At 38.7% G+C, this 20,751-nt stretch overlaps 4 protein-coding genes and 3 non-coding genes across 8 annotated transcripts; 6 read left to right on the top strand and 1 right to left on the bottom strand.

Moving 5' to 3' along the window:
- The first annotated feature begins 454 nt into the window (after positions 1-454).
- On the top strand, positions 455-8,324 carry map3k14a (mitogen-activated protein kinase kinase kinase 14a). The gene is made up of 16 exons (XM_085404398.1): positions 455-725; positions 2,209-2,481; positions 2,565-2,646; positions 2,762-2,981; positions 3,277-3,660; positions 3,754-3,888; positions 3,981-4,110; positions 4,553-4,681; positions 5,948-6,052; positions 6,146-6,303; positions 6,395-6,545; positions 6,757-7,077; positions 7,170-7,279; positions 7,436-7,574; positions 7,673-7,773; positions 7,892-8,324. The coding sequence occupies exons 1-16, from the start codon at positions 701-703 to the stop codon at positions 8,051-8,053; spliced, it is 2,625 nt and encodes an 874-aa protein (XP_085260524.1). The 5' UTR covers positions 455-700; the 3' UTR covers positions 8,054-8,324.
- A 789-nt stretch (positions 8,325-9,113) lies between these two features.
- On the bottom strand, positions 9,114-12,590 carry LOC146671962 (apoptosis regulator BAX-like). Of its 2 annotated transcripts, XM_085404396.1 has the most exons (6): positions 12,369-12,590; positions 11,684-11,732; positions 11,013-11,171; positions 10,748-10,883; positions 10,535-10,639; positions 9,114-10,451 (listed from the first exon to the last, which is right to left on the bottom strand). In XM_085404396.1, the coding sequence occupies exons 1-6, from the start codon at positions 12,397-12,399 to the stop codon at positions 10,353-10,355; spliced, it is 579 nt and encodes a 192-aa protein (XP_085260522.1). In that variant the 5' UTR covers positions 12,400-12,590; the 3' UTR covers positions 9,114-10,352. The 2 variants fall into 2 exon arrangements, with proteins under 2 accessions (XP_085260522.1, XP_085260521.1); XM_085404395.1 differs by lacking the exon at positions 12,369-12,590 and having other exon boundaries at positions 11,684-11,802.
- Positions 12,591-12,608: 18 nt separating this feature from the next.
- Positions 12,609-14,607, top strand: rps11 (ribosomal protein S11). Its single transcript, XM_085404397.1, has 5 exons — positions 12,609-12,746; positions 13,224-13,364; positions 13,592-13,667; positions 13,980-14,109; positions 14,385-14,607. The coding sequence occupies exons 1-5, from the start codon at positions 12,732-12,734 to the stop codon at positions 14,506-14,508; spliced, it is 486 nt and encodes a 161-aa protein (XP_085260523.1). The 5' UTR covers positions 12,609-12,731; the 3' UTR covers positions 14,509-14,607.
- Positions 13,431-13,514, top strand: LOC146671961 (small nucleolar RNA SNORD35). The gene has a single exon (XR_014911635.1). It is a non-coding gene; the product is annotated as a small nucleolar RNA SNORD35 (small nucleolar RNA).
- Positions 13,795-13,878, top strand: LOC146671960 (small nucleolar RNA SNORD35). The gene has a single exon (XR_014911637.1). It is a non-coding gene; the product is annotated as a small nucleolar RNA SNORD35 (small nucleolar RNA).
- LOC146671959 (small nucleolar RNA SNORD35) lies at positions 14,187-14,271 on the top strand. The gene has a single exon (XR_014911636.1). It is a non-coding gene; the product is annotated as a small nucleolar RNA SNORD35 (small nucleolar RNA).
- A 1,793-nt stretch (positions 14,608-16,400) lies between the features above and the next one.
- Positions 16,401-18,925, top strand: LOC146671957 (uncharacterized). The gene is made up of 3 exons (XM_085405360.1): positions 16,401-16,756; positions 17,173-17,490; positions 17,797-18,925. The coding sequence occupies exons 2-3, from the start codon at positions 17,228-17,230 to the stop codon at positions 18,923-18,925; spliced, it is 1,392 nt and encodes a 463-aa protein (XP_085261486.1). The 5' UTR covers positions 16,401-16,756; positions 17,173-17,227.
- The last annotated feature ends 1,826 nt before the right edge of the window (positions 18,926-20,751 follow it).

Here is a 20,751-nt window from a genome sequence, read left to right as displayed (position 1 = left end):
GAATGTGGGCGTGTGACATGACATGTGACGGGCTCTTGAATGTTGGCTTGCTACAGGGCACGCACTTATTAGAATATCAGAGCAAATGAAAGGCCACAAATCCCTTCACATTTAGTGGTGTGAATGTGTACAGAAAGTTGACTGTCCATTCCAGGTGATTATCAGACTACCTGGTTTAAAGTGCACACAGAATTGAAATTGTTTTTCACCCATTAAAGAAACTTTTTTAACTGATTTTTTGCTTTTTGAACAAATTTGAATTCAGTGCTGTGCTGTACTAATCATATCCTTTACTTATTCCTCATTAAAACCCTGTATCTTGATAGTATGCAAAGATTGAAAGGGTTTAGATATTACCACTACTTGCATCACAGTTCATAGTTCACATTTTATGTTTGTCACCATACCCATAAGCAAACCTGATCCTTTAATTGGTAGTACTCAAGAGGGCAGAGCAAGTAAACCAGCCCTGTTAGAGGGAGCAGAAGGAGGGGGGAATATGGGGAAGTGTAGATGCATTTCCCATAAGTCATAGTCAGCCAGCTCCTCCCCCCAGTTGGCTGAAAGCCAGCATCAAGAGAGCAGAAAGCAAAGCGGCAGCGACTGAGCCGAGTCGTTACTGAAAAGTCGAACATGAAGGCACGCAAACGGAGCACCTAGTTCGTGTCGATGACAGGTTATTCAGAACAAATACTTGAGAATGCAGTTCAGACTGGCATCTATTGGTATGTCTGCCCGCTACGTCGGCTCACACATACAGAGTCTGTTTTTGTGCCTGTTTGTTGCAGTGGGGTTTTCTCTATTTCCTTTCCACGTAAATTCATTGGGGTGTGGTGGTGCAGCGTCTTAAGACGGAAGTGACAGTTGAGTTGCTTCGCTCTAGATAATCTTGCGGTGCATGAAGTCTGCGTATAAGGTAGTATCATTAATAAACTCAAACAGCTTTAACGTAATTTTGATTATGTTTTGATGTTATTTTTTGCTGTATTGTTACTTGTATCTATACTTTATTGGTGTTGTCAGCAGCAAAAGCATGTAGTGTGCATGTGATTGTTTTAGTCAAGAATTTAGGCTTAATCTTTGTGTGATAAGCTGCTAGTGTAATGGACAAACTGATGCAACTAATTGCAACTGTAGTGCTCTAAATGTAGTTCTCAGTTTGTGCCTTTTAAACTGCATGTAGTTTTCCTGTGTTGGTTTTACAGTCCTACCTGTTGTGCTGGTGATAACTTTTAAGGTGTGAACAGGCAGCCATGCAAATCTTTATTTCAAATTAGCCCAGGCTGTGCAGCCCAGGCATTGCCTAGGTTACTTCCTCTGACTGAAACAGACTGCATGCACTGAGCGACAGAGTTTGCAACTGTGAAAACAAGGCCGGGGTTTAATTTCCTGTCTCATCTGCCCACCTCAAATTTCACAGTTTCAGTTCATCTGCGCTCCTAACCATGTGTGGCGCAGTAAAATATGTTAAACTTCAAACGAGCCATAATGAAGCATATCAAATTATTTTTGCGTTTATGCATGGGTGTATATTTCCGTCGTAAACCTTTCAGTCGGATCTTCAGTCAGATTTATGAGCTTTTCTGTTGTGCTCGATTACAGCAGGCAAATGGCACCGTGGAAAGTATTTGCAAAGTGTGCCATAGATGCAAACTGAAAAAATACTAAGAATGAAAAATTAAGAAAAAATGAACAAAAACAAACAGCAAAATGCATTGCAACCTTTAACCTGAGATGTGTTTAGTTTTCAGAATCCATTTGTTCCCCTTTTTAGGTATCCTCACTCCCACGCTCACATTAGCAGATAAAAGTCCTTTGTTACATTTTGGAGAAATGGTTTATGCTTATACAAACTTCACAACATTTCTAAAGGTCACTCTTGATGAGTCGCAGCAAGCATCTGACTAACTGAATAAATATCACGCACTGTGAGCTCTGAAGTAACGTGTTCATCAAAATCGAAAGCTCGGTTTATAAAGGAGCCAAATATGTTGCCCTCGACCAAAGACAAATTCACTAATTAATATTTAAATAATAATACTAAAAAAGTTACTTTTAACTCTCTGGTTATAGCCACACAAACAACCCTGGCATCTATAACTAAAACGAAATTGATTAACTCTTATTTAAGATTAAAGACAAAACATAAAGGCAGGAGACAGTTGATAAGGAAGATCGTTATTTATCAGCTGCTTGTGTCTCTTGCAGATTTAGAAGATAACATGGCGGTGAGACAGAGGCTCTTCAACTCAACAGCGCCTTTCACTGGACCACCAAAAGCTGACCTGAAGGGGACATATCCATCATGCTCCAATGCAGAGCAGGAGACTGAGGAGGCGCAAGATGAGGGGAAGGATGGCAAAATGGGATTTACGCAAAAGTGGTCTGCTGATAAACTCACTAAACTCCTGACACATGGAACTGCAGAACAAGTGGAAGAAATGCAGTTCAAGACCTCAACCATTGTTGCTCAGGCAGAATGTAAATATATCTTATTTTTATAGTGTATCACATCAATGAACTTTCCTGTGAGCCAATTTTACATTAACACTGTGCTCGTTTAGGTGAAACCCAGGACTCCCAAGAGTTCAGCCCGTCCTGTTATGACCGCTCCTTCCGTGCCTTCCCTAAATGCTTAACCACCAGGTAAGATCTTGGGGACATTCTCCGCATTATAAATTAAATTTCTGTTTAAGGGTCTGTGCTGAATTGTGTAAACATGCCTTAAATTCCTTTTGCTTTCTTCAAATTTCTTTTGAAGTCTTTCATCTGACCAAAACAATGTGGCGTGCCAAACAATGGCCACCATCCAGGAAGCAAGCACATCAATACTCTCCTCAAGAAAGAGTACCCATAGGAGACAGAAACGTAAGGGGAAGAGGAAGAAGCAGCAGAAGAAGAAGGACAAGCAGCGACAGAGACGTCGAATGCCTTCTGGAGTGCCTGAACAAGAAAGTGGAAGTTCTCTGATCCCGATCCTGGTGAGGTTACTCTTCACATCTCTCTGAGTCTTGACTATGAAACTGGATTCAAAAATGTGTTAATATTTAGTATGCTGTGCTGTTAAAAGAATTTAAATCATCTTCAACAATAGGGTCCTAATCTCTAGAAGTTCCCATGTAAACATTACCCTTCCTAAATTGTGGAAGTGAAACATTGAATTCCAACAGCCCCGCCTCTTTCGGCCTTGAATTTTTAAGCCTAGAGCAAATTTATCGGAGGATGTAAACACTATATTGTCTAAGAACTTTTTTTTTCTTCTTCTTCTTCTTGTAGGGGGACTCTTCTGTTGAAGAGAGAAGCGATCTCAGTACCTCTTGCTGTAGCAGCTTTGAAAGCTCAGAGGAAGACGCCCGAAGGGCTTCTTTTTACAGCCAACAAGTTTACAACAAAGGCTCAAGCTGTTCCCCTTTGAACTGGCCAGTTTTGGGTAACCTCTCCAGTGTTCGGTCATATGAGCACAACAGCAGCTCAGACTCTCTTAGCAGTGTGGGAGACTGCTCACTGGCCCTTGCTGGGCTCAGAGGCCTTGTCAGTCAGGGGGATCCATGCTACACAGGGCCATTTTTCAAAGAAGTGGAGAGGGAGACTAGGGAAGACGAAGACGAGTTCTCGGAAGCTGACTCTGTTAGCAATGAGGGACTCATTTTTTATCATGAAGTAAGTTCTGCTTTGCTTCAGTCTGCTTGCTTCGGTATGTTTTGATTTGAAAAGTGGCTGAACCAAACTAACCTGTTTGTCTCTTCCTGACAGAAAATTCAGCCTGTGGACTCAGAATACAAAGAAGGGAGAGAGTATGTCCTCCAGCACTTCATCAAGGAAGGCTCCTATGGTGAAGTACACAGTGCTGAAGATGTGAACAGTGGGTTCAAATTTGCTGCCAAAAAGGTAATTTACAGCATATCGATTTGTATAAAAACAGTCTTGTATAAAAGTATGTACATAATCTTAGTATTTTACGTTCCATCTTTTTCTTAAAGATTGCCCTGAAGAGGTTCAACAGTGAGGAGGTGGGTGCGTGGAGTGCCCTCAGATCTCCTCATGTGGTGAAGCTCTTTGGAGTGGTTAGAGAGGGGCCTAATGTCGTCCTTCTGATGGAACACAAAGCTGGTAAACAATCCCACTATCTTCCCTTCACACACAGCGTATGTTGTTGATACTAACTACTCCTGTTGTCATTTAAACTCAAGAAACAGATGGAATCAATTAAGTGCACAAACATGTACAGTACATGGAACTTGAGTCGACTGAGTTCAAGTGCAGAAAAATACGGATGTGATTAGTGTTGAGATGCGGAAGTGGGTGTTTCTGGGATGCTCGAAATGACTGTTGACCTTACTCAAAGAGTGTTTGTCCAAACTGCACCAAACGTGTGACGCAAGCTCCCTTCCTGATAAACATTGATATACCTGACACATTTTTCCATTGTCATTAAGTGCAGGCTTCTTTACAAGCCATAACCCAGAGGAAAAGATTAATCAGATGCTCTCTGTTGGTAAATATTGCTAAGACAGCAGTCTTTGTTCCGCTCTAACATTTTGTGTTATTCCAGGCTCTTTGGGCCAGCTGATAGTGGAACGTGGTCGACTGCCAGAGGATTTAAGTCTCCACTACCACTCTCAAGTTTTAACAGCGTTGGAGTACTTAGTGAAGAAAAGGGTGGTGCATCTCGATATTAAAGGTATATTATACAAATACCATACCTTTGAAATCTTAGATGACTTGAATGTTAGCCTCATATTTATGATGTTTGGTGTGCCCACTTTATGACTGAACATGACACGTATCTTAAGAGTGAGCTTTTATAAGAAATTTAGTGTAATTTAATCAATTTACAACAGCAAATAAATCCACAAAGTGAAGTTGTTAAGTTTTATCCACTTTTTATCTCTATATAATGTACAAATTAATAATGACTGGGACTGTTCCTGTGACTTCCTAAATATTGGTGATGTTGTTGAGTGATAAAGTATGGAATGTAAATGTTAAATCCAAAAAAGTAACAATATATCGATATTGGCACTGCCTCACAACACTTTCATTATGAACATTAACAGCTAGAGAACAATAGTAATAACAGTAAAACTAAGAAATGTGTCAGCTTGACTTTTACTTGTTGTGGTAGTGGAAAGTTGAAAAAAAGACAGAGAGAAAGTCAGATTTGTAATTAGTTCTCATCAGAGGATTTTGTGTCTATGCGCAGCTGTTGTTTGGAACACAAGTGTCATAGATACAGTCTAGATTTGATCTTCAAGCACCTGGGTTGTGAAACCAGATTACCACAGAGAAAAAGACGGGCTGGGAATTTCCCACAGTGTGACTCACTGCTGTTCTCTAGACACGGCGCATGTGCACAAAATCAGGAGAGCGAGAGAGAAAGGGAGAACAAAACGGAGTGAGGGGGGGGGATGGGACAAAGAGCAGGAAGTAGTTCGAAAGAGAAGAAGAGGAGAAAAAGTACAATGGACAGAAAGAATACAGAAGATGAAAATAAAGTGGAAAGGGTTATATAGAAGAACAAAGGAAACACAAAAACAGAACAGAAACTGAGATTGAGGAAGAGCAAAAAAGACAGAGAATATCTTAAGAGCTGACAAGACATGTTTTGTGGTGTATCTCAAGCGCCATCTGCTGTCTGTAATTTCTCAGGAAAAGCTAGACAATAATACCACATCTCTTCTTTATCTGCGTACGGTTTGTGACTAGTTTCCACATCCATTCCACATTAAAGAGTTTAGCACAGCAGCTGTCCCTGTGTGACTTCATATTTTCCATTCATTTGGCTCCTTTGTCTTAGACTGTTTTGTCTAAGCAGCTGCCCTGTTTCTAATTATGTCATCTAAAAACTACACAGCACAAGTCATGGAAATCAACCAAGCACCACTGACATCACACAGCAGCACACAGATTAATGCAATGGATTACTGACTCTACTTGTTTCTCACAGCCGACAACGTGTTGCTGTCGGACGATGGTAGAGACACCTTCCTATGTGACTTTGGACATGCCGAAAGGCTCGACAATCAGGGTCAGAGCCTCAGTAGGTCCAAAGGTAAATACTTTGTCACTGAGTAATTTGGCAAGATGTGCAATTTCTCCACTTACATGTCCGAATTCACAATTTTCTCAATGTATTTGATTACAGATCTGAAGGGCACAGAGACTCACATGGCCCCTGAAATAATAAAAGGAGAACCCCGCGGAGCTAAAGCAGATGTGTGGAGCAGCTGCTGTATGTTACTGCACATGCTCAATGGTTGTCAGCCTTGGACAAGATACTATAATTGTCGCCTTTACTTGAAGGTATTCTTCGAATACTTTATTGACAGATGTTTGTTCTTTAGAGTACTCGTATCAAGCCTTGACTGAATTTCCTTGGTTGATTGGTTTACAGATTGCTAACGAGCCCCCGCCTCTGAGAGAGATCCCACCTGACTGTGGCTCTCTCACTGCTGAAGTTATAAAAGCAGGACTCCAGAAGGATCCACTGAAGAGATCATCAGCAACTGACCTCAGAGAAAAAACTGACAGAGCTCTAAGAGAAGGTAAATCTGCACTGCATCTGGCTTGATGGTGGTTTCAGCAGTGAGTTTACAGACAATTGAGAGTTTGTTATTTTGCATTTATATGGTATGGAATGCTCTTTTTAGTGACCATCAGTTGACCACATTGAGTTTAGTAATACCTGCTATACATTTTTTAATCAGTTTATCGTAGGTACATAAGTTCATTTAATTTTTATTGATTTGATTGCAGTTGGAGGACTCACCAACCCAGTGAAGGGTCCCTATTTAGAGCCCTTGCTTAACACCAACAAACCAAGTGACTCCATGCAACTCATCAGCAGCAGTGCTGACTTTGAGGATGAAGAGATGCACCAAGAGTCCATGGAAAAGCTGATCACAACAGGGAGGAGGACAAAGAAACTGACTGATGAGGAAGAGGCAGACGCTGATTCTAAGAAATCGAAACGAGGCTCGCCTCATGAACCACAAATGCTGATCTCGGAGCTGAGCCACAAGAGGGACAACAAAATCACCACGGTACCTGAACTTGAGCTACGGAAGCTGGTTGGAGGTGAGGTTTTCTTTAAGCTGTATTTAATTTCAGGTGTTAAGTATGGCAGATGCTTGAACTCTGTATGCTTTTGTTTTTTCGTTTGTTTGCAGATTTCTATCTGAGCAGCCTCTCCCAGCTTCATTCTGCTGAGATGCAGGAGCAGTTGTTGTCTTGCCTCAGCAGTGACCCTTACTCGAACTGGGAACCATTGGACAAAAAGGTAAATCAAAATGCAGAGCAGAAATAAAGCCAAAATATCAGGGAAAACATGTTGTTAGGCGAACAGTTTTTAAAAGAACTTCTCTGGCGGCCTATTGTTTTGGTTAACAGCAGAAATAATAGACCTACTGTTTGGTTTGTGTTCCCCTTTTTCCAGGACTCTGGCCGCTGGTCTCTGAGCCCAGGAGACGACCTCAGCTCCGGTGTCTTCTCCTACAATAGCCAGCCAGATGTGCAGGTGTTCAGTTTGGATTTCCTGGGTCACACACAGCAGCCACCACCTTGCTGTTTTGAAGGTGAGATAAAAAGCTCTTCTGTTTAATATGATACCTAATTGTATATAATTTTTTTTCTCTTTGGTCATGTGCCTCACTCTGCTTTATGATTGGTCCAGGGGTGGATGTCTGCATCAGAGACTTTAGTGATAAGAAAATCCGGATCAGAGAGATGCGTCGGGTGAAGGTGGGCCATATTGCCACTGGAATCAGTGATCAGGTGAGGTATACTCACAGAATCCCACACTATTATATCCTAAAAGTATATGTTGTTTGTCCATTTAAGTAGAAAAAATAGAAGATTATACTAGTTTGACATTTATCTGTGTCTGATTTAGATCTCTGAGAGGGTTTACACACTGAAAACTGAGCACGGCCAGCAGATTGGTCACGATGAGGAGGTACAAGAGTCCGGCCTGGAGCTCCGCTGTTTTCCAGCTCCAGACTTCAGCACTTCTTGGAGATGGAGAATCAAAGATGGCATGCTGGAAACTCGATAGAGCCCTCAGCTACTTTATTCCAGCTGCAATTTCATATTAACCGCTCATCATTTCATGTTGTGCTTCGAACAAGTGTCTTTGGCTTTTGTTGATGTGTGAGGGACCATAAAACATTTGTGAGCCTCCACTTTAACAAACTGCTTTTGCCTAAAATATCGTAAATTAAAAATAAAATGAAATATAAAAGAGGATTGATTTTTAGCATTGTGTCTTGTAATGTTGCATGTGTCAATGTTTATGTTGAGTCAATAAATAGAAAACTGTGAAGTCTGTGAAAAAAGTTTGATCTCTCTTTTTATTTCATAAAAAAAAACAAGTTTGTAATACTTATAAATTGATAGTTCACATGATTTAGAAGTTACAGCTATATAGTTACTAATTATATTATTACTATTACTATAATAAATATAATGGTTTCCTATTAGGATAAAGTTGGTCTCATTTTACTTTTCAGCCTTTTAAGGTTATATCCAATATCCTTTAATTAATAATAATAATAATGATAAAAGAAAGGCCTTAGTCTGGTGACTGATGACTATGACATATTTATCAGAAACTTTGGTGCAGAGCAAGGCTAATGCCAGAGAAGACATTATTAATATCTAAAGATTATTTACCAGTTTGATAATCCACCATTTCTCCAAAATTATCTGAAGGCTATACTTTGGATTACTAAGCCTTGGGTTATGTTTATAAAAATGAAAAGGTTGATGTCTTAACTTGGACATTAAATAATATCAGTGTGCTTCCTGGCGTCTTACTTTGCATTAAAAATTGACACTAATGTATAATCTAACTAGCACATTGTTTGTGTTGATCTATACAAGTTCAAACACCTCTCGGGAGACTAAGTTTCTATTTGTCTCTACATTTCCAGCAACATATGCATTTTCTAGGAACAGGAAAACAGGAATAGCTGGTATGCTGATTTACTGACGTAAGAAAAAGTAGGGGGTGTGACTGATGGCAAAAAGTCTGAGCCATATTTTATGAGATCATACTGCTGTAAGCCTTTTTAGTATAGTCAACATTCTGTGTGTGATTAAAGCACAGCTACAGATAATAGTTAAAAGATTTATTTTTAATATTACAGCATACAAAGTCACTGCAAAAAGATTTCAAGGGAGACTTGAAGGAAATTTTACTCTTACAAATATGATATAGAAAAGGTGAAAACTTGAGAATATCAAAATGATTTCAGAGTTAAAAAAGAAAACAAAAACCACCAAGGCACTGACAAACAAGAAGAACGTATAAAAAGACTTTTGCTGTTTAGACAAAGTCGCAGTTTGAATAACTCACGTACAAAATACAGTACTTTGAATATGTGTAAAGTGAGGTAAGAATCTGTGAGCAATCCATTGCTTTCTGTGTCTGCAGCGTCAAACCTTCAGTAGACCAAAAGAACACCGAGAAGTAACAGAATTATTGAGTGTCACGTTAAGGTCAGAATGCTGGTCAAAATGCCCCCAAACACCATATGATTGTATATTACACAAGATTGCAGTTCTTTTACTATCCTTTCAGAGAGATTATCTGACTGTTTTTTAACCATCTGATGATTCATGTTAAACGTAAACATAACTTTATATAGAAGAATTGGGTGCTGCACCTACTGGAAGAAGAGAAATGAACTGGGGGTTAATTAAACCCAAACTTTTATCAGAGTTCTCTTAGTATATACCGTTTTCTAAATATTTCCGCAAAAATATCTCTTTAACTCCATCGAATATGACCACCTTACACATTCAGTGCCAGCAGAACATTACAGATTTACACCAGTGAACACTCACAAATACATGAGAATGTGGATTGGCTAGCATACAGACAATGATGTAAAGGATGGAGAGAGTGGGAAGAGCAGAAAGGCAATTTCTGTGAAAAAAAATAGCAAAAAACTAAACAAAACAAGGGAAACTCTTAATTTGATCAAAACATTTCTCATAATATCATTTAAGGTAGAAAACAGAATGCAGTGACTTGTGTACCAAGTAAAAAATAAATTAATTAAAATGCATTCCTTGTTCAAGTCTTGACAACCTCTCCCCATCCTTCAATTTTGTGCACGTAATCCTGCACAGCTCGCTTCCCCAGTGGCATAGGCATCTTGAGTGCAACAGCGCTATTAGTCCAACTCCCAATTCTTACATATGAATAAGAGGCAGAAATGAAGAACAATTAATTCGAGATAAGTTCTTCCTGTTGAGTGTATTTCTTTCTGCATTCTTCTTCCTCCTGTGCCATTTCCCTCAATTGTAATTCTTGCTGTCTTTCTCCTCTCTGCTCTTCATGCTGCCCCTCACATCTTGCGAATGACAAGAACAGTGGTAAGGACTCCTGCCAAGAAAACTCCGACCGTCTGCCATGTTGGTGTGCCAAAGTAGGAGCGAATACCCTCCTAAAAATGCCGAAAAGACAGGAAATTTAATATGGACACATAGATTATTGCTAATAAATTAGGTTTATTAGTTTGCTCCTTACCCAGCCACCTTGCTCCCTGATCCAGTTGATCACATGTTCCCGGAGATAGTCTATGGTCCAACTGATAATGGTTCTGATAATATCCGGAATCTGAGTTACAAGAGCCTGTAAAGGTGTAAAGAGAAGATCTTTAGATTTTTTTAATTCAATAATACATGCCTTACTTTTGTTATTTATTAATTTTAAAATACCAAACATAGCAGTTTCACGTACTTTGATAACGAGTCGGCATGCAAAGTAGAACAGTGCAACCACCCTGCCCCAGTTAAATATTCCATCTGAAAAGATCTCATAGGCCACTCTCATAAAAACCTCTCTTGTGGGACAAAGCGAAGAGTCATTTATCATTCTAGGGAAAAAGATTGAATAATGGTAAGCAAATAATTAAGTTATTACAGTTATAGTTGAACAAACTTGCATATCATAATACTCCACGCCTTTAAAGTTGCCTGAAGAGGCACACAGACAAGTTACCAACCTTTGGAGCTCTACATTTCCATCCAGCTCGTCTCCAATCTGCTGCAGGCACTGAGCAAGCTTCTTATGTTTTGGGTCAGTCAGCTGGCTTCCACCAAGCTGTTCTCTCGTCACTGCCTTATTGCCATCTCCTTGCCTCTGAACTCGCTCATAGATGAAACTATACAGCACAAATACACAACAGCAAGCCATCTTACACTTTCTCTAGTTCAACAGCAAGAAACCAAAGTGAAGGGGTTAAGATGACCTGGTTACCTAAGCTGGTTGTCATCATTGGACCTTGGCACATTAGCACTTTCAAAATGGACTGTTACTTATATATAGCACTTTACTACTCTCTTTGAGCGTTGAATGTGTTTTCTTACAACAAACCTCGTTCACATATGATACATATTTTCTCTGTGCCAAAGCACTTTTAACCCAACGTTAGGACACTAGCACTCTGACAGATGTGTCAAGGTCAACATGAGATTCACTATTTATGTTGACATGCAACCTAGAAGATCAAACAAATAGCCTTGCAATTGGTAGGTGATCAGCTCTTCCTTCTGAAACAAGTCAACAAAGGCACTCAAACTCCTTACACCTAACCCCTTATATCAAGTTGATTTCCTTCACAAAAATGATATATTCCACATATAACTGCTACCCAAGAGTGTAGTGTGTACTCACTCCTGTAACAAAATAGTTCCGACTTCCAGTATCTGATCTCCGGAATTCCCTGAAAGACAAAGGTAGACACTCATTAGATGACTCAAATGCTGATAAATAAGCATTGCGCCAAATTATTATGAGATCACTTTAGATGACAGAAAAATTATACGTCAATTCTCAGTTTCATCGTAGGTATTTTTTTCGTAACAATTAGTTTAAACACGTTTTTAAAACTATTGTTTTTGTAAATTATTTATATCTCCTGTTCAACTCAACTCTAGACACCTGTTTGTCCGTAACATATACAAAGGCAATACATCAAATCTGGTGTTAGTTATTTAGTTGATAGTATTAATTTAAGTTAATTCGCGTTCAACACTGTCGTAACTGAGGAAATTTGCCATTTTTTTTATGTCAAAAGGATGCCGTTTCCAAATGTGTACGTTTCGCTTTCGGTCAAACGCGTTTGCTTACTCTTTGTAACGCGAACATCTACACAACGCAGTGCTAACGAAAAGCTAACGTTTAGCTACTTTTGCTAAGCTAAGCCCTATCCATGTTAACGATACACTTAGCAAGCAATAAAGCGGCAAACTAAATGTTAACTGTTAAAGCGCCACATTATCTGTGTCTATCGGACTCCCACCGACACTGTCAGAGTCGAAATATATGTATTTTATTTGTTGACGATAGCTGCTATTACCTTGATCGCCTCCTCCTGGGTGTGATGCCATCTTCTTTTCTGTTTGGGTCGTTTCTGGTTCCCGTGCAATCACGTGATAACAGTTATTTGTTCGTACCAGTGGGCGGCACTTGCCACCCTCACTTTTTCACCCTCTAGTTTAATTTACAAATATACAAATAGAACTATAGGCAACAGAAATAGGGAAAAACTATAATGCCCCCTACCGCACGTAAAGTGGTACGATAACTCTGTAATTTTAGTCCAAAAAAAGTCTGTTAAATCTTTTTTTAGCCTCGCCTAAATGAACGTCATTTCCCGTACCTCGGTGTCTTCCGTCCGTCGCGCGCATACACAGGCCTCTTTACGACTCGGCTGGCAAAGATGGCGGATGCACAAGTATGTTCGGCAAAACGGCGTGGTGACTTTAAATCGACATATTTACACTTTAATAAACATTTTACTCATCTAGAATTAAGTATATGCCATTATAGTGTTCTTATATTTGTTCCTGAGTCACTTCAAACTACATTTACGCGCTTATAGTCAACATTTTTTGCTCCTCTGTACTCCCTCGTGCAGCGCTCAAGTAGCCGGAATGGTAGCCTGGTTAGCTTAGCGTGCTATTACTTACCATTCCCTATTAATACGGCTTCTACTCTTTGCATGATGTGCGTGTTAAGTCTTAGCTTTTAGGCACGTCTTCTGTAACTTGTTAGGCTGCATGTCATATTAACCAAAAGTGAACATAGGTTTAGTGAGAGGAAGTAAGTCTTAAGTCGACTAACGAGCGGCGGCGTGTGAGAGAAATGCGTGGTGAAGGTGATGTGATTTCTATTTCAAAGCTTTAACTCGCTGATCTGTATTTCTGACCAGACCGAGAGATCCTATCAGAAGCAGCCTACCATCTTCCAGAACAAAAAGCGTGTTCTGATCACAGATGGTGGCAAGGAGACCAAGGAAAAGCTTCCTCGCTACCACAAGAGTGTTGGGCTGGGCTTCAAAACACCAAGAGAGGTAAATGAATCATTTCAAGGCATTTTTCAAACGTTTAAATACATTTAAAACTATTTGGTTGTAAGCTGCAGATGATGTTTTTCTCACGATGGTCTTCCAAGCCTGCAAGGTTCTGACGACAATGCCTTTTGGCAACACTGATGCAAACTTGTGATTATGATTTCATGTTAGATTTGATAGTCTTATCACTTATTCATATACAGTAACATGTTTGTTTTTTTCTCCAGGCTATTGAAGGCACCTACATTGACAAGAAATGCCCCTTCACTGGAAATGTTTCCATCCGTGGCCGTATTCTCTCTGGTCAGTTGAATGTCTCGTAGCACAGACAAGTGTTTTTACAGACGTCCTAAACTTAACTTTATTTTAAATGAAACCAGAACAGTGTAATTTACTAGAAACCACATGTCTTCCTTTTTTGTCACTGTCCTGCAAATGATGCTTATCTCACGATGGTCTTCCAAGCCCTTTGGGTTCTGACGACAATGCCTAATGGCAACACTGATGTAGTCTAGTGACAAAAGTTCTAAGAGCAGTTTTCTAAATCTATCCAGTGCCATTTTATGACTAGAGAAAGTGGTATAACACAAAATGCTGTCCATTGTCTGTCTGAAGGTGTGGTGACCAAAATGAAGATGCAGAGGACCATTGTCATCAGACGTGACTACCTGCATTACATCCGCAAGTACAACCGCTTTGAGAAGAGGCACAAGAACCTCTCGGTCCATCTGTCACCTTGCTTTAGGTATAGCACCTCACATTATGTTTTGTTAAATAACCCTTTAGTTAATAACTGTGTTCCTTCAAAGCCTCTTATTTTGCTGCATATGATGTTTTTTCTCACGATGGTCTTCCAAGCTCAGGAAGCTCTGACGACACTGCCTTTGGCAAAAACTGATGCAGCTTTGCTTCAGTATGACAACATTTTCTGTCAACTTATTTTTGGACATGCATACCCATATTAAATTCCCCTTTGCACTGTTTTTTTTTTTTTTTCTTTGTTTGTTTTGTCTTCCGCAGAGACGTCACAGTTGGAGACATTGTGACTGTCGGGGAGTGCCGACCCCTCAGCAAGACAGTGAGATTTAACGTCCTCAAAGTGACAAAGGCCGCTGGAGCCAAGAAGCAGTTCCAGAAGTTTTAGATGTGACTTTGAACGAGATGTCTGCCGTCGGCTAATTTGTCTCATTTTGAAATAAAGAAAATCTTGGTTAAATTTTCCGGAGCAGACTGAAATATAAAACATTTTTGTGTGGATTTATTTCCAGTAGTTTGAGCATAATAAAGAGACGGCACTCTACGTATTAATGGTCACTGTAACAATATTATTGATGCATTTATGAAGTACTTGTATGAAAATTAAGTATTTTAATTTTGGGTACTCTGCTTCCTGGTCTAAAAGTCTATAAAATCTGGAATTGCAGTCATGATAAGGTACACTCTCTTTCAATTCTAAAATTTATCAGGGCACAAAAGTTCTGGTTCTAGAATTATTTAAATACAAGCCTGGATGAGCAGCAACAAATAACATACTGTGAGTGAACAAAAACAAAAGAAAAATGCAGAAGCAGTGAGTTAAAATACATCAAGATTCAACAGCGTGTTTCTAAACTGTTCACCTTTAAAAACAGCACAATGAACTGTAGTGACTGCATACAAAGACTATCAGTCTTTTTATTGGGTATGAGTTTGGGCTCACTTTCTTACTGCATTAGTGAGGGTTTCTCTGCACAGCATTTTAATTGTGTGGACTTTGCTAATACAACATCTTGATTCTTGTCTTTTTCAACTATTGTAAGTTTGTTGCTGTGCTTGGAATCATTATACTGTTGCATGACCAGGTTTGAACCAGGCTTTATTGGTCAAACAGATGGCTTCACGTTTGGCTCTACAAGATTTAAAGAGCATTGTTCCCAAGTCCGAGGAACAATTGCTCCCAGATTGTTAACAATTTATCTCCTCAACATTATTTTAACACCTGAATGCTGCAGCAAACTGCCAAGAGAGGGATATAAAATAGAAGTTCTTTCATTTTCTTTTATAGATGTTCTCACACTTGCTGCTTTCCCTATTGTTTCCCGTGTAAGCAATAAGGGTGGACTTGATTTTCACACACATTTTTTTTGAATTTTGAATTGAAATTTTTGAATTTTGATTCAAATTGTTGTCAGATTATTAATCGCATGGTGTAATATGTTTTGTAGTTCATCTGGACTATAGTTTGAGGTCATGTAAGCCCTGCTACAGAAAACATGTTTTACATCTTCATAAATTAAACCTTAGAAATGAAAGAGAGTGTACATTGTTTTTCTCAAAACTAGTAGACAAAATAATGCAAACAAGGTGAGGCTTTTGAAGTTGAGTAGATAAAGTTGAATCTATATTTTTATATTCAGTGCTTTAGTTCACTTACCAGCTTTATTGGTCTTTCTCAGGGTGGCTGCTCTACTGTTTTAATAAAATAAATCCCATAGATTGTCCCTACAAGGTACATTACTGCAGCTGGCAGGTGTTTCTAGTAGCCTACAAATGCTTTTAGTGATAAATTGTAAATAATTCTACCTTCAATAACTTGGGTGTCCTAAGGCTGAAAGAGAGTTATTTCCTAACTGAAGACTAGTTAAAGCAGCTTGGCAATGATGGAACATTTAGCTTAACCCTCAGTAAAACCTGGGAGCATTTCGTGGCCTTTGCATTTTTCAATTCCACGCCATTTCCACTGTGTTTAATGGAGTATAGCCAAATTTTCAAAAATGTATTTTTTTCCCATTTTATTTTAAAATTTCAGTCTGAGTTTTTTAAATGAGCTTAAATGGCTGAATAAAAGGCATACATCCACTATCGAACCTCGTGGCCGATTTGTGCCCCATTGAAACCCATTATAAACGGGTCATTCTTACTATTCGGTGCCATTTGAGTCCTAATGACATAATATGGTATATTTAGTGTAAAACTTGTCTAATGCTTATTTCTAAACCATTTTCTTGTATGTTTAACCCCCCTCTACCATAGAACACATTGATATATACACAGGATAAATACATTAAAAGTAAATTACTTTTATTTTAGCACAAGTCACGAAAGTACTATGTCCCCAGTCATGCTTGCTCGACTTCAGTTACAAATATAACTTAAAAAAAAAAAAAGAAATCTAGATTTTTCATCATTTCTGGATTGGCTTATTTCTAATGTTCCTCATCAAATGTTCTTTTTTATTATTAATGCATGTTTAATACTTAAAATCTTTAAAAAATGTTGTGTCCCTGAATCAACTGTCACCCCTGTTACTCTGATAAGAATTCCATAGAACACATCACCTGATTATTCTTTTAGTCACATGACACTCCCGGATGTAACATATTTTGGAGGGAAAACTTTCAAGAAGAAGACGAGTAAGTACCACTCTTTAATCAACCCTTTTTTCAATGTTTTAGCAAGATTTTGTAATGTGGCAAAGCATAACACGTCCAACCTGTTACGCTTATTAATAGTGGAAACAAATTTTTTTTTGTAATTTTTATAATATGGCTAATAAACATGTTAAAAATGGTTCTTAGTGGTCACCATGTACTAGCTTGTTGTTCATCATACTAGTAGTAATGGCTAAGTTTAGCATAAAATCTCCCCCCTGATACCGTCACCCCTGTTATTGCTATGCACTGTAACAGGGGGGACACATGGTAACAGGGGGGACGTAAGATGATAGAAGTTTAGTGTTTAGGGTTATTTATACAAGTGTGTATTGGTAATTATTATTAACCTGTATATATATACTTTTAGAAGATTTTGAATAGTATACATTTTTCAGGGAATGGCACCAATGTCTGCTGCGGAGAAGCAGCGGCGCTACCGAGCACGTCGTGATGCTGACCCTGAGAGAAGACAGATATATCTCAATAAAGAGAAAGAGAAGTGGAGAAAGGACAGAGAGGAAGGGGGAAAAAAAGAAAGTGGCAGATCTCAGTGAACGACAGAAGAGAGCACAGAGAAAGCAGTGGCGAGAAAGGAAAAGAAAGCAGAGGGCTAGTGCCAAAGGCAGGACAGAATTTGAGGCTATGAATACTCCTCCCCTAAGTCCAGAATATTCCCTAGAGCCAGAAAATGCCCCGCAACCAGGACCCTCAAGGTTAGAAGAAGAGTTGACAGTTCAATGCTTTGCTGATTAGGTAGATTTTGTATTTGAATGATAAAACGTGATTTTGCCCTAAAAAGAGAGAGAGAGAGAGAGTGAGAGTGAGTGAGTGAGTGAGTGAGTGAGTGAGTGAGTGAGTGAGTGAGTGTGTGTGTGTGTGTGTGTGTGTGTGTGTGTGTGTGAGTCTACCTGCCTAATACATTATAAACATATAATATCCAACGTCTATCTTATACTGTATCTAAACATTTATCTAAACATATATATATAATAATTGTGACAATATTTCCTGTGTTGTAGGCAATACATTGTTGGACGAAGGAATATTAGACAGGGAAGAAGGAGACTCAAGAATGAAATTAAAGAGCTAAAGGCCTTGTTGGAAAAGGAAAAGAGAAAAAAAGAAAAATACAAGAAGAGGTGCCAGCGTTTGGGTGGGGAAAAAAAATCCCCACGTTCTAAAGTGGATGCACTGCTGCGTCATGAAACAGTTAGCAACACAATTAGGAAAAGACTATTACTGCAGGAATCAATCATTGAGGAAATCAGGAATAAATACAAAAACACCAAAAAGGAACGAGAGAGGCAAATTATTGCAAAAACGACAATAGGAAAAATTATAAAGAAATACAGGCTACAGAGGGCTGCACAGACAGCTCTAGGCTTTTCAAAAAAGCGTGGTCAAAGACAAGATGGAGGGCTCATAACCTTTGAAAGAAAGGAAAGCAATAGATTACCAGTTGATTGCAAGCAGAAAATAAAGGCCTTCTTCTTAAGAGATGACGTCAGTCGGATGACAACAGGACGAAAGCAAACTGTAACTCAAAAGAAAATAAAAAAACAGAAACGTTTGCTAACTGATTCACTGAAGAATCTGCACCATAAGTTTCTTTCAGAAACTGAGCATCAGGTCTCATATTCTTGTTTCTGCACCTTAAGACCATTTTGGGTTGTGGTGCCCACAGAAGCTGATCGTGAAACCTGTCAGTGCAGGACACATGAGAACTTACAGTTCATGGTCAATGCCCTGTATGTCCAAGGTCTGTCAGCAACAAAACACATTGAAGAGATGGTAGATGCAACAATGTGTGATGCTAAATCCAAAGTCTGTGCATATGGTGAGTGCAAAGACTGTTTCAGTACAACACACACACTCTTGAGACCTCCTAACAACACAGAGATAGCCTTTACCAAGTGGTCTCTAGAAGAGAATGAAAAATTAAATGATGGAGAGGTATCTGGTAAAAAGTCAACAATTACAGTGAAGACAACTGTCATGACAACAGAGGATGCACTTGCAGGGGAATTTCATGACGGACTACTCAGATTTAGGCGGCACGTCTTTAATATCCGATGGCAGTATAGGGCCTACAGACAACTGAGAGAAAATCTGAGAAACGATGAATGTCTGCTACATGTAGATTTTTGAAGTTTCCTTAAGGTGGTATTTTTTGTCACTGATGTTATGTCCACCCTGTTACCTCCTGTCCACCCTGTTTCTCCTCTGTCCACCCTGTTACCTGTGTGTTTCTTTTGTTAATTAAATCAAATCAACAAACATAATGCATGTCTCTTTGGTTATTGGGAGGGAATGAATCAGCAAAATTAAGTTACTTAAAAATGGAGCCAATTTTTTTTTAATATTCCCTTTGAATCTAAAAACAATCTTTTGAAATTACACTGTGTCTTAAAACTGAACCTGTCTTCTTTCAATATAATGCTTGTTTAAAATACTTCCTTGAAATTTCCTTGCAGATTTTAAAAAGGGACATTGTAGCTTTTAGAAAATGTAAATATTACTATAACTGTGCATTCAAAACAGTTATTAATAGAAAATTGAATGTCCTGTAACAGGGTGGACATTTGGCACGTCATGGTAAAGACTTTGATTTTAAAAAATATTATAATATAATATCCTTAGCTGGACCAATACATTTTTCTTATAGGTTGAAAATCCCTCTTTTAGATGAAATGTTAAAATAATTCAAAATTTTGTATTTTTTGATGAAGAGTGATCACACTGAAATGGCACCGAATAGTAGGAATGACCCAAACGCTATTTTTCACGCCAGAAAAATTACGGCCAAAGGCATCGTCAGGTCTCCAGCTTAGGTTTCGTTTTGGACTACAGGCCTTAGAGTTGTAATTTTTTTATTTGTCCACCGGGTGGCGCCCTTGCTTCACATTTGACCTCTGCTGGAAAACAGCGGGCTGCTTGGACAGACCTGCCGGAAATGAAGCCTCATTTCCGGCGTGCAGCAGCGGCTTCGCCCGCTGATCGGGCGGACCATTTTTTGGTCCCTAGGACCATGAGAGGGTGCATTTTTTTTTTAGTCAACAGGAAATGACGTATTTGTTGTCACGTGGTATCGGACGTGTGGGCTGGAAAAAGCAGTCCCCGGTGATCGTGCCCCGGTGATCGTCGCGACTTACCCCGGCAACATGCACTTATTTCGGCCTAGAGGAGGAGCATTTGCCGCCTGGAGACCATTTTCTGGTCCTGAAAAAAAAAAAAAAAAGGCGATCGAAATGACTCTTGGTGCCAATCTTTAGTCCATCTAAAGGCCTAATTATAATAACAATCAAATATTACTTCAAATGTTTTTTTGGGAAAATATTTAGTTTTTTAGTTTTTTTTTTTAGTTTTTTTGTAATTTAAAGGGTTAAAACAACGAAAATATAATTAAAACTTTATATGAATATTTCAGGGAGAAGTAGTTTTAAAAGACTGACCAATTTAAAGTGAAAAAAAAAATTAATATTTAATATTTTTATTGCACTTTTTGGGCGTGGTCGATAGTGTGCATTTTATGAAATGCGCTCCTGGAAAAAAAATAAAAGGCGATCGAAATGACTGTTGGTGCCAATCTTTAGTCCATCTAAAGGCCTAATTATAATAACAAACAAATATTACTTCAAATGTTTTTTTTGGAAAATATTTAGTTTTTTTGTTTTTTGGGGCTAAAAAAACAGGGCGCTCATGTAATAAAACTGGGATTTTAAAGGGTTAAAACAATGAAAATATAATTAAAACTTGACATGGATATTTTAAGCAGAAGTAGTTTTAAAAGATTGACTAATTTAAAGTAGAAAAAAATATTGATATATAACATTTTTAGAGCACTTTTGGGGCGGGACCATTTTTTGGTCCCGAGGTTCACGAAAGGATGGGATTTTGAGGTCCTACCAAGTATGTTTTTTAATTAGCCTGTAAAAAGCATTAAATCCATGCAGTTGCTAGACATGGCACTAAAA

The sequence above is a fragment of the Rhamphochromis longiceps genome, linkage group LG4 (genome assembly GCF_057381845.1).
Source record: "Rhamphochromis longiceps isolate RC_006_pf linkage group LG4, R_longiceps_female_GT1.1, whole genome shotgun sequence".
In the NCBI taxonomy this organism is placed as follows: Eukaryota; Metazoa; Chordata; class Actinopteri; order Cichliformes; family Cichlidae; genus Rhamphochromis; species Rhamphochromis longiceps.
This window is presented reverse-complemented; position numbering and strand designations above follow the sequence as displayed.

What these genes read in the sequence shown, in the direction of transcription:
- map3k14a (XM_085404398.1), top strand. Translation starts at nt 701, where the DNA reads ATGCAGTTCAGACTGGCATCTATTG. An exon ending in CATTGTTGCTCAGGCAGAAT is followed by an intron (nt 2,482 to 2,564) that starts GTAAATATATCT and finishes GTGCTCGTTTAG; the next exon opens with GTGAAACCCAGGACTCCCAA. An exon ending in GGGAACCATTGGACAAAAAG is followed by an intron (nt 7,280 to 7,435) that starts GTAAATCAAAAT and finishes CCCTTTTTCCAG; the next exon opens with GACTCTGGCCGCTGGTCTCT.
- LOC146671962 (XM_085404395.1), bottom strand. Translation starts at nt 11,787, where the DNA reads ATGCTTATTTATCAGCATTTGAGTCATCTAATGAGTGTCTACCTTTGT. An exon ending in GGAACTATTTTGTTACAGGA is followed by an intron (nt 11,172 to 11,683) that starts GTGAGTACACAC and finishes TGTGCTGTATAG; the next exon opens with TTTCATCTATGAGCGAGTTC. An exon ending in TCAGGGAGCAAGGTGGCTGG is followed by an intron (nt 10,452 to 10,534) that starts GTAAGGAGCAAA and finishes CGGCATTTTTAG; the next exon opens with GAGGGTATTCGCTCCTACTT.
- rps11 (XM_085404397.1), top strand. An exon ending in GCTTCAAAACACCAAGAGAG is followed by an intron (nt 13,365 to 13,591) that starts GTAAATGAATCA and finishes TTTTTTCTCCAG; the next exon opens with GCTATTGAAGGCACCTACAT. An exon ending in CCGTGGCCGTATTCTCTCTG is followed by an intron (nt 13,668 to 13,979) that starts GTCAGTTGAATG and finishes GTCTGTCTGAAG; the next exon opens with GTGTGGTGACCAAAATGAAG.
- LOC146671957 (XM_085405360.1), top strand. Translation starts at nt 17,228, where the DNA reads ATGCTGACCCTGAGAGAAGACAGATATATCTCAATAAAGAGAAAGAGA. An exon ending in CCGCAACCAGGACCCTCAAG is followed by an intron (nt 17,491 to 17,796) that starts GTTAGAAGAAGA and finishes CCTGTGTTGTAG; the next exon opens with GCAATACATTGTTGGACGAA.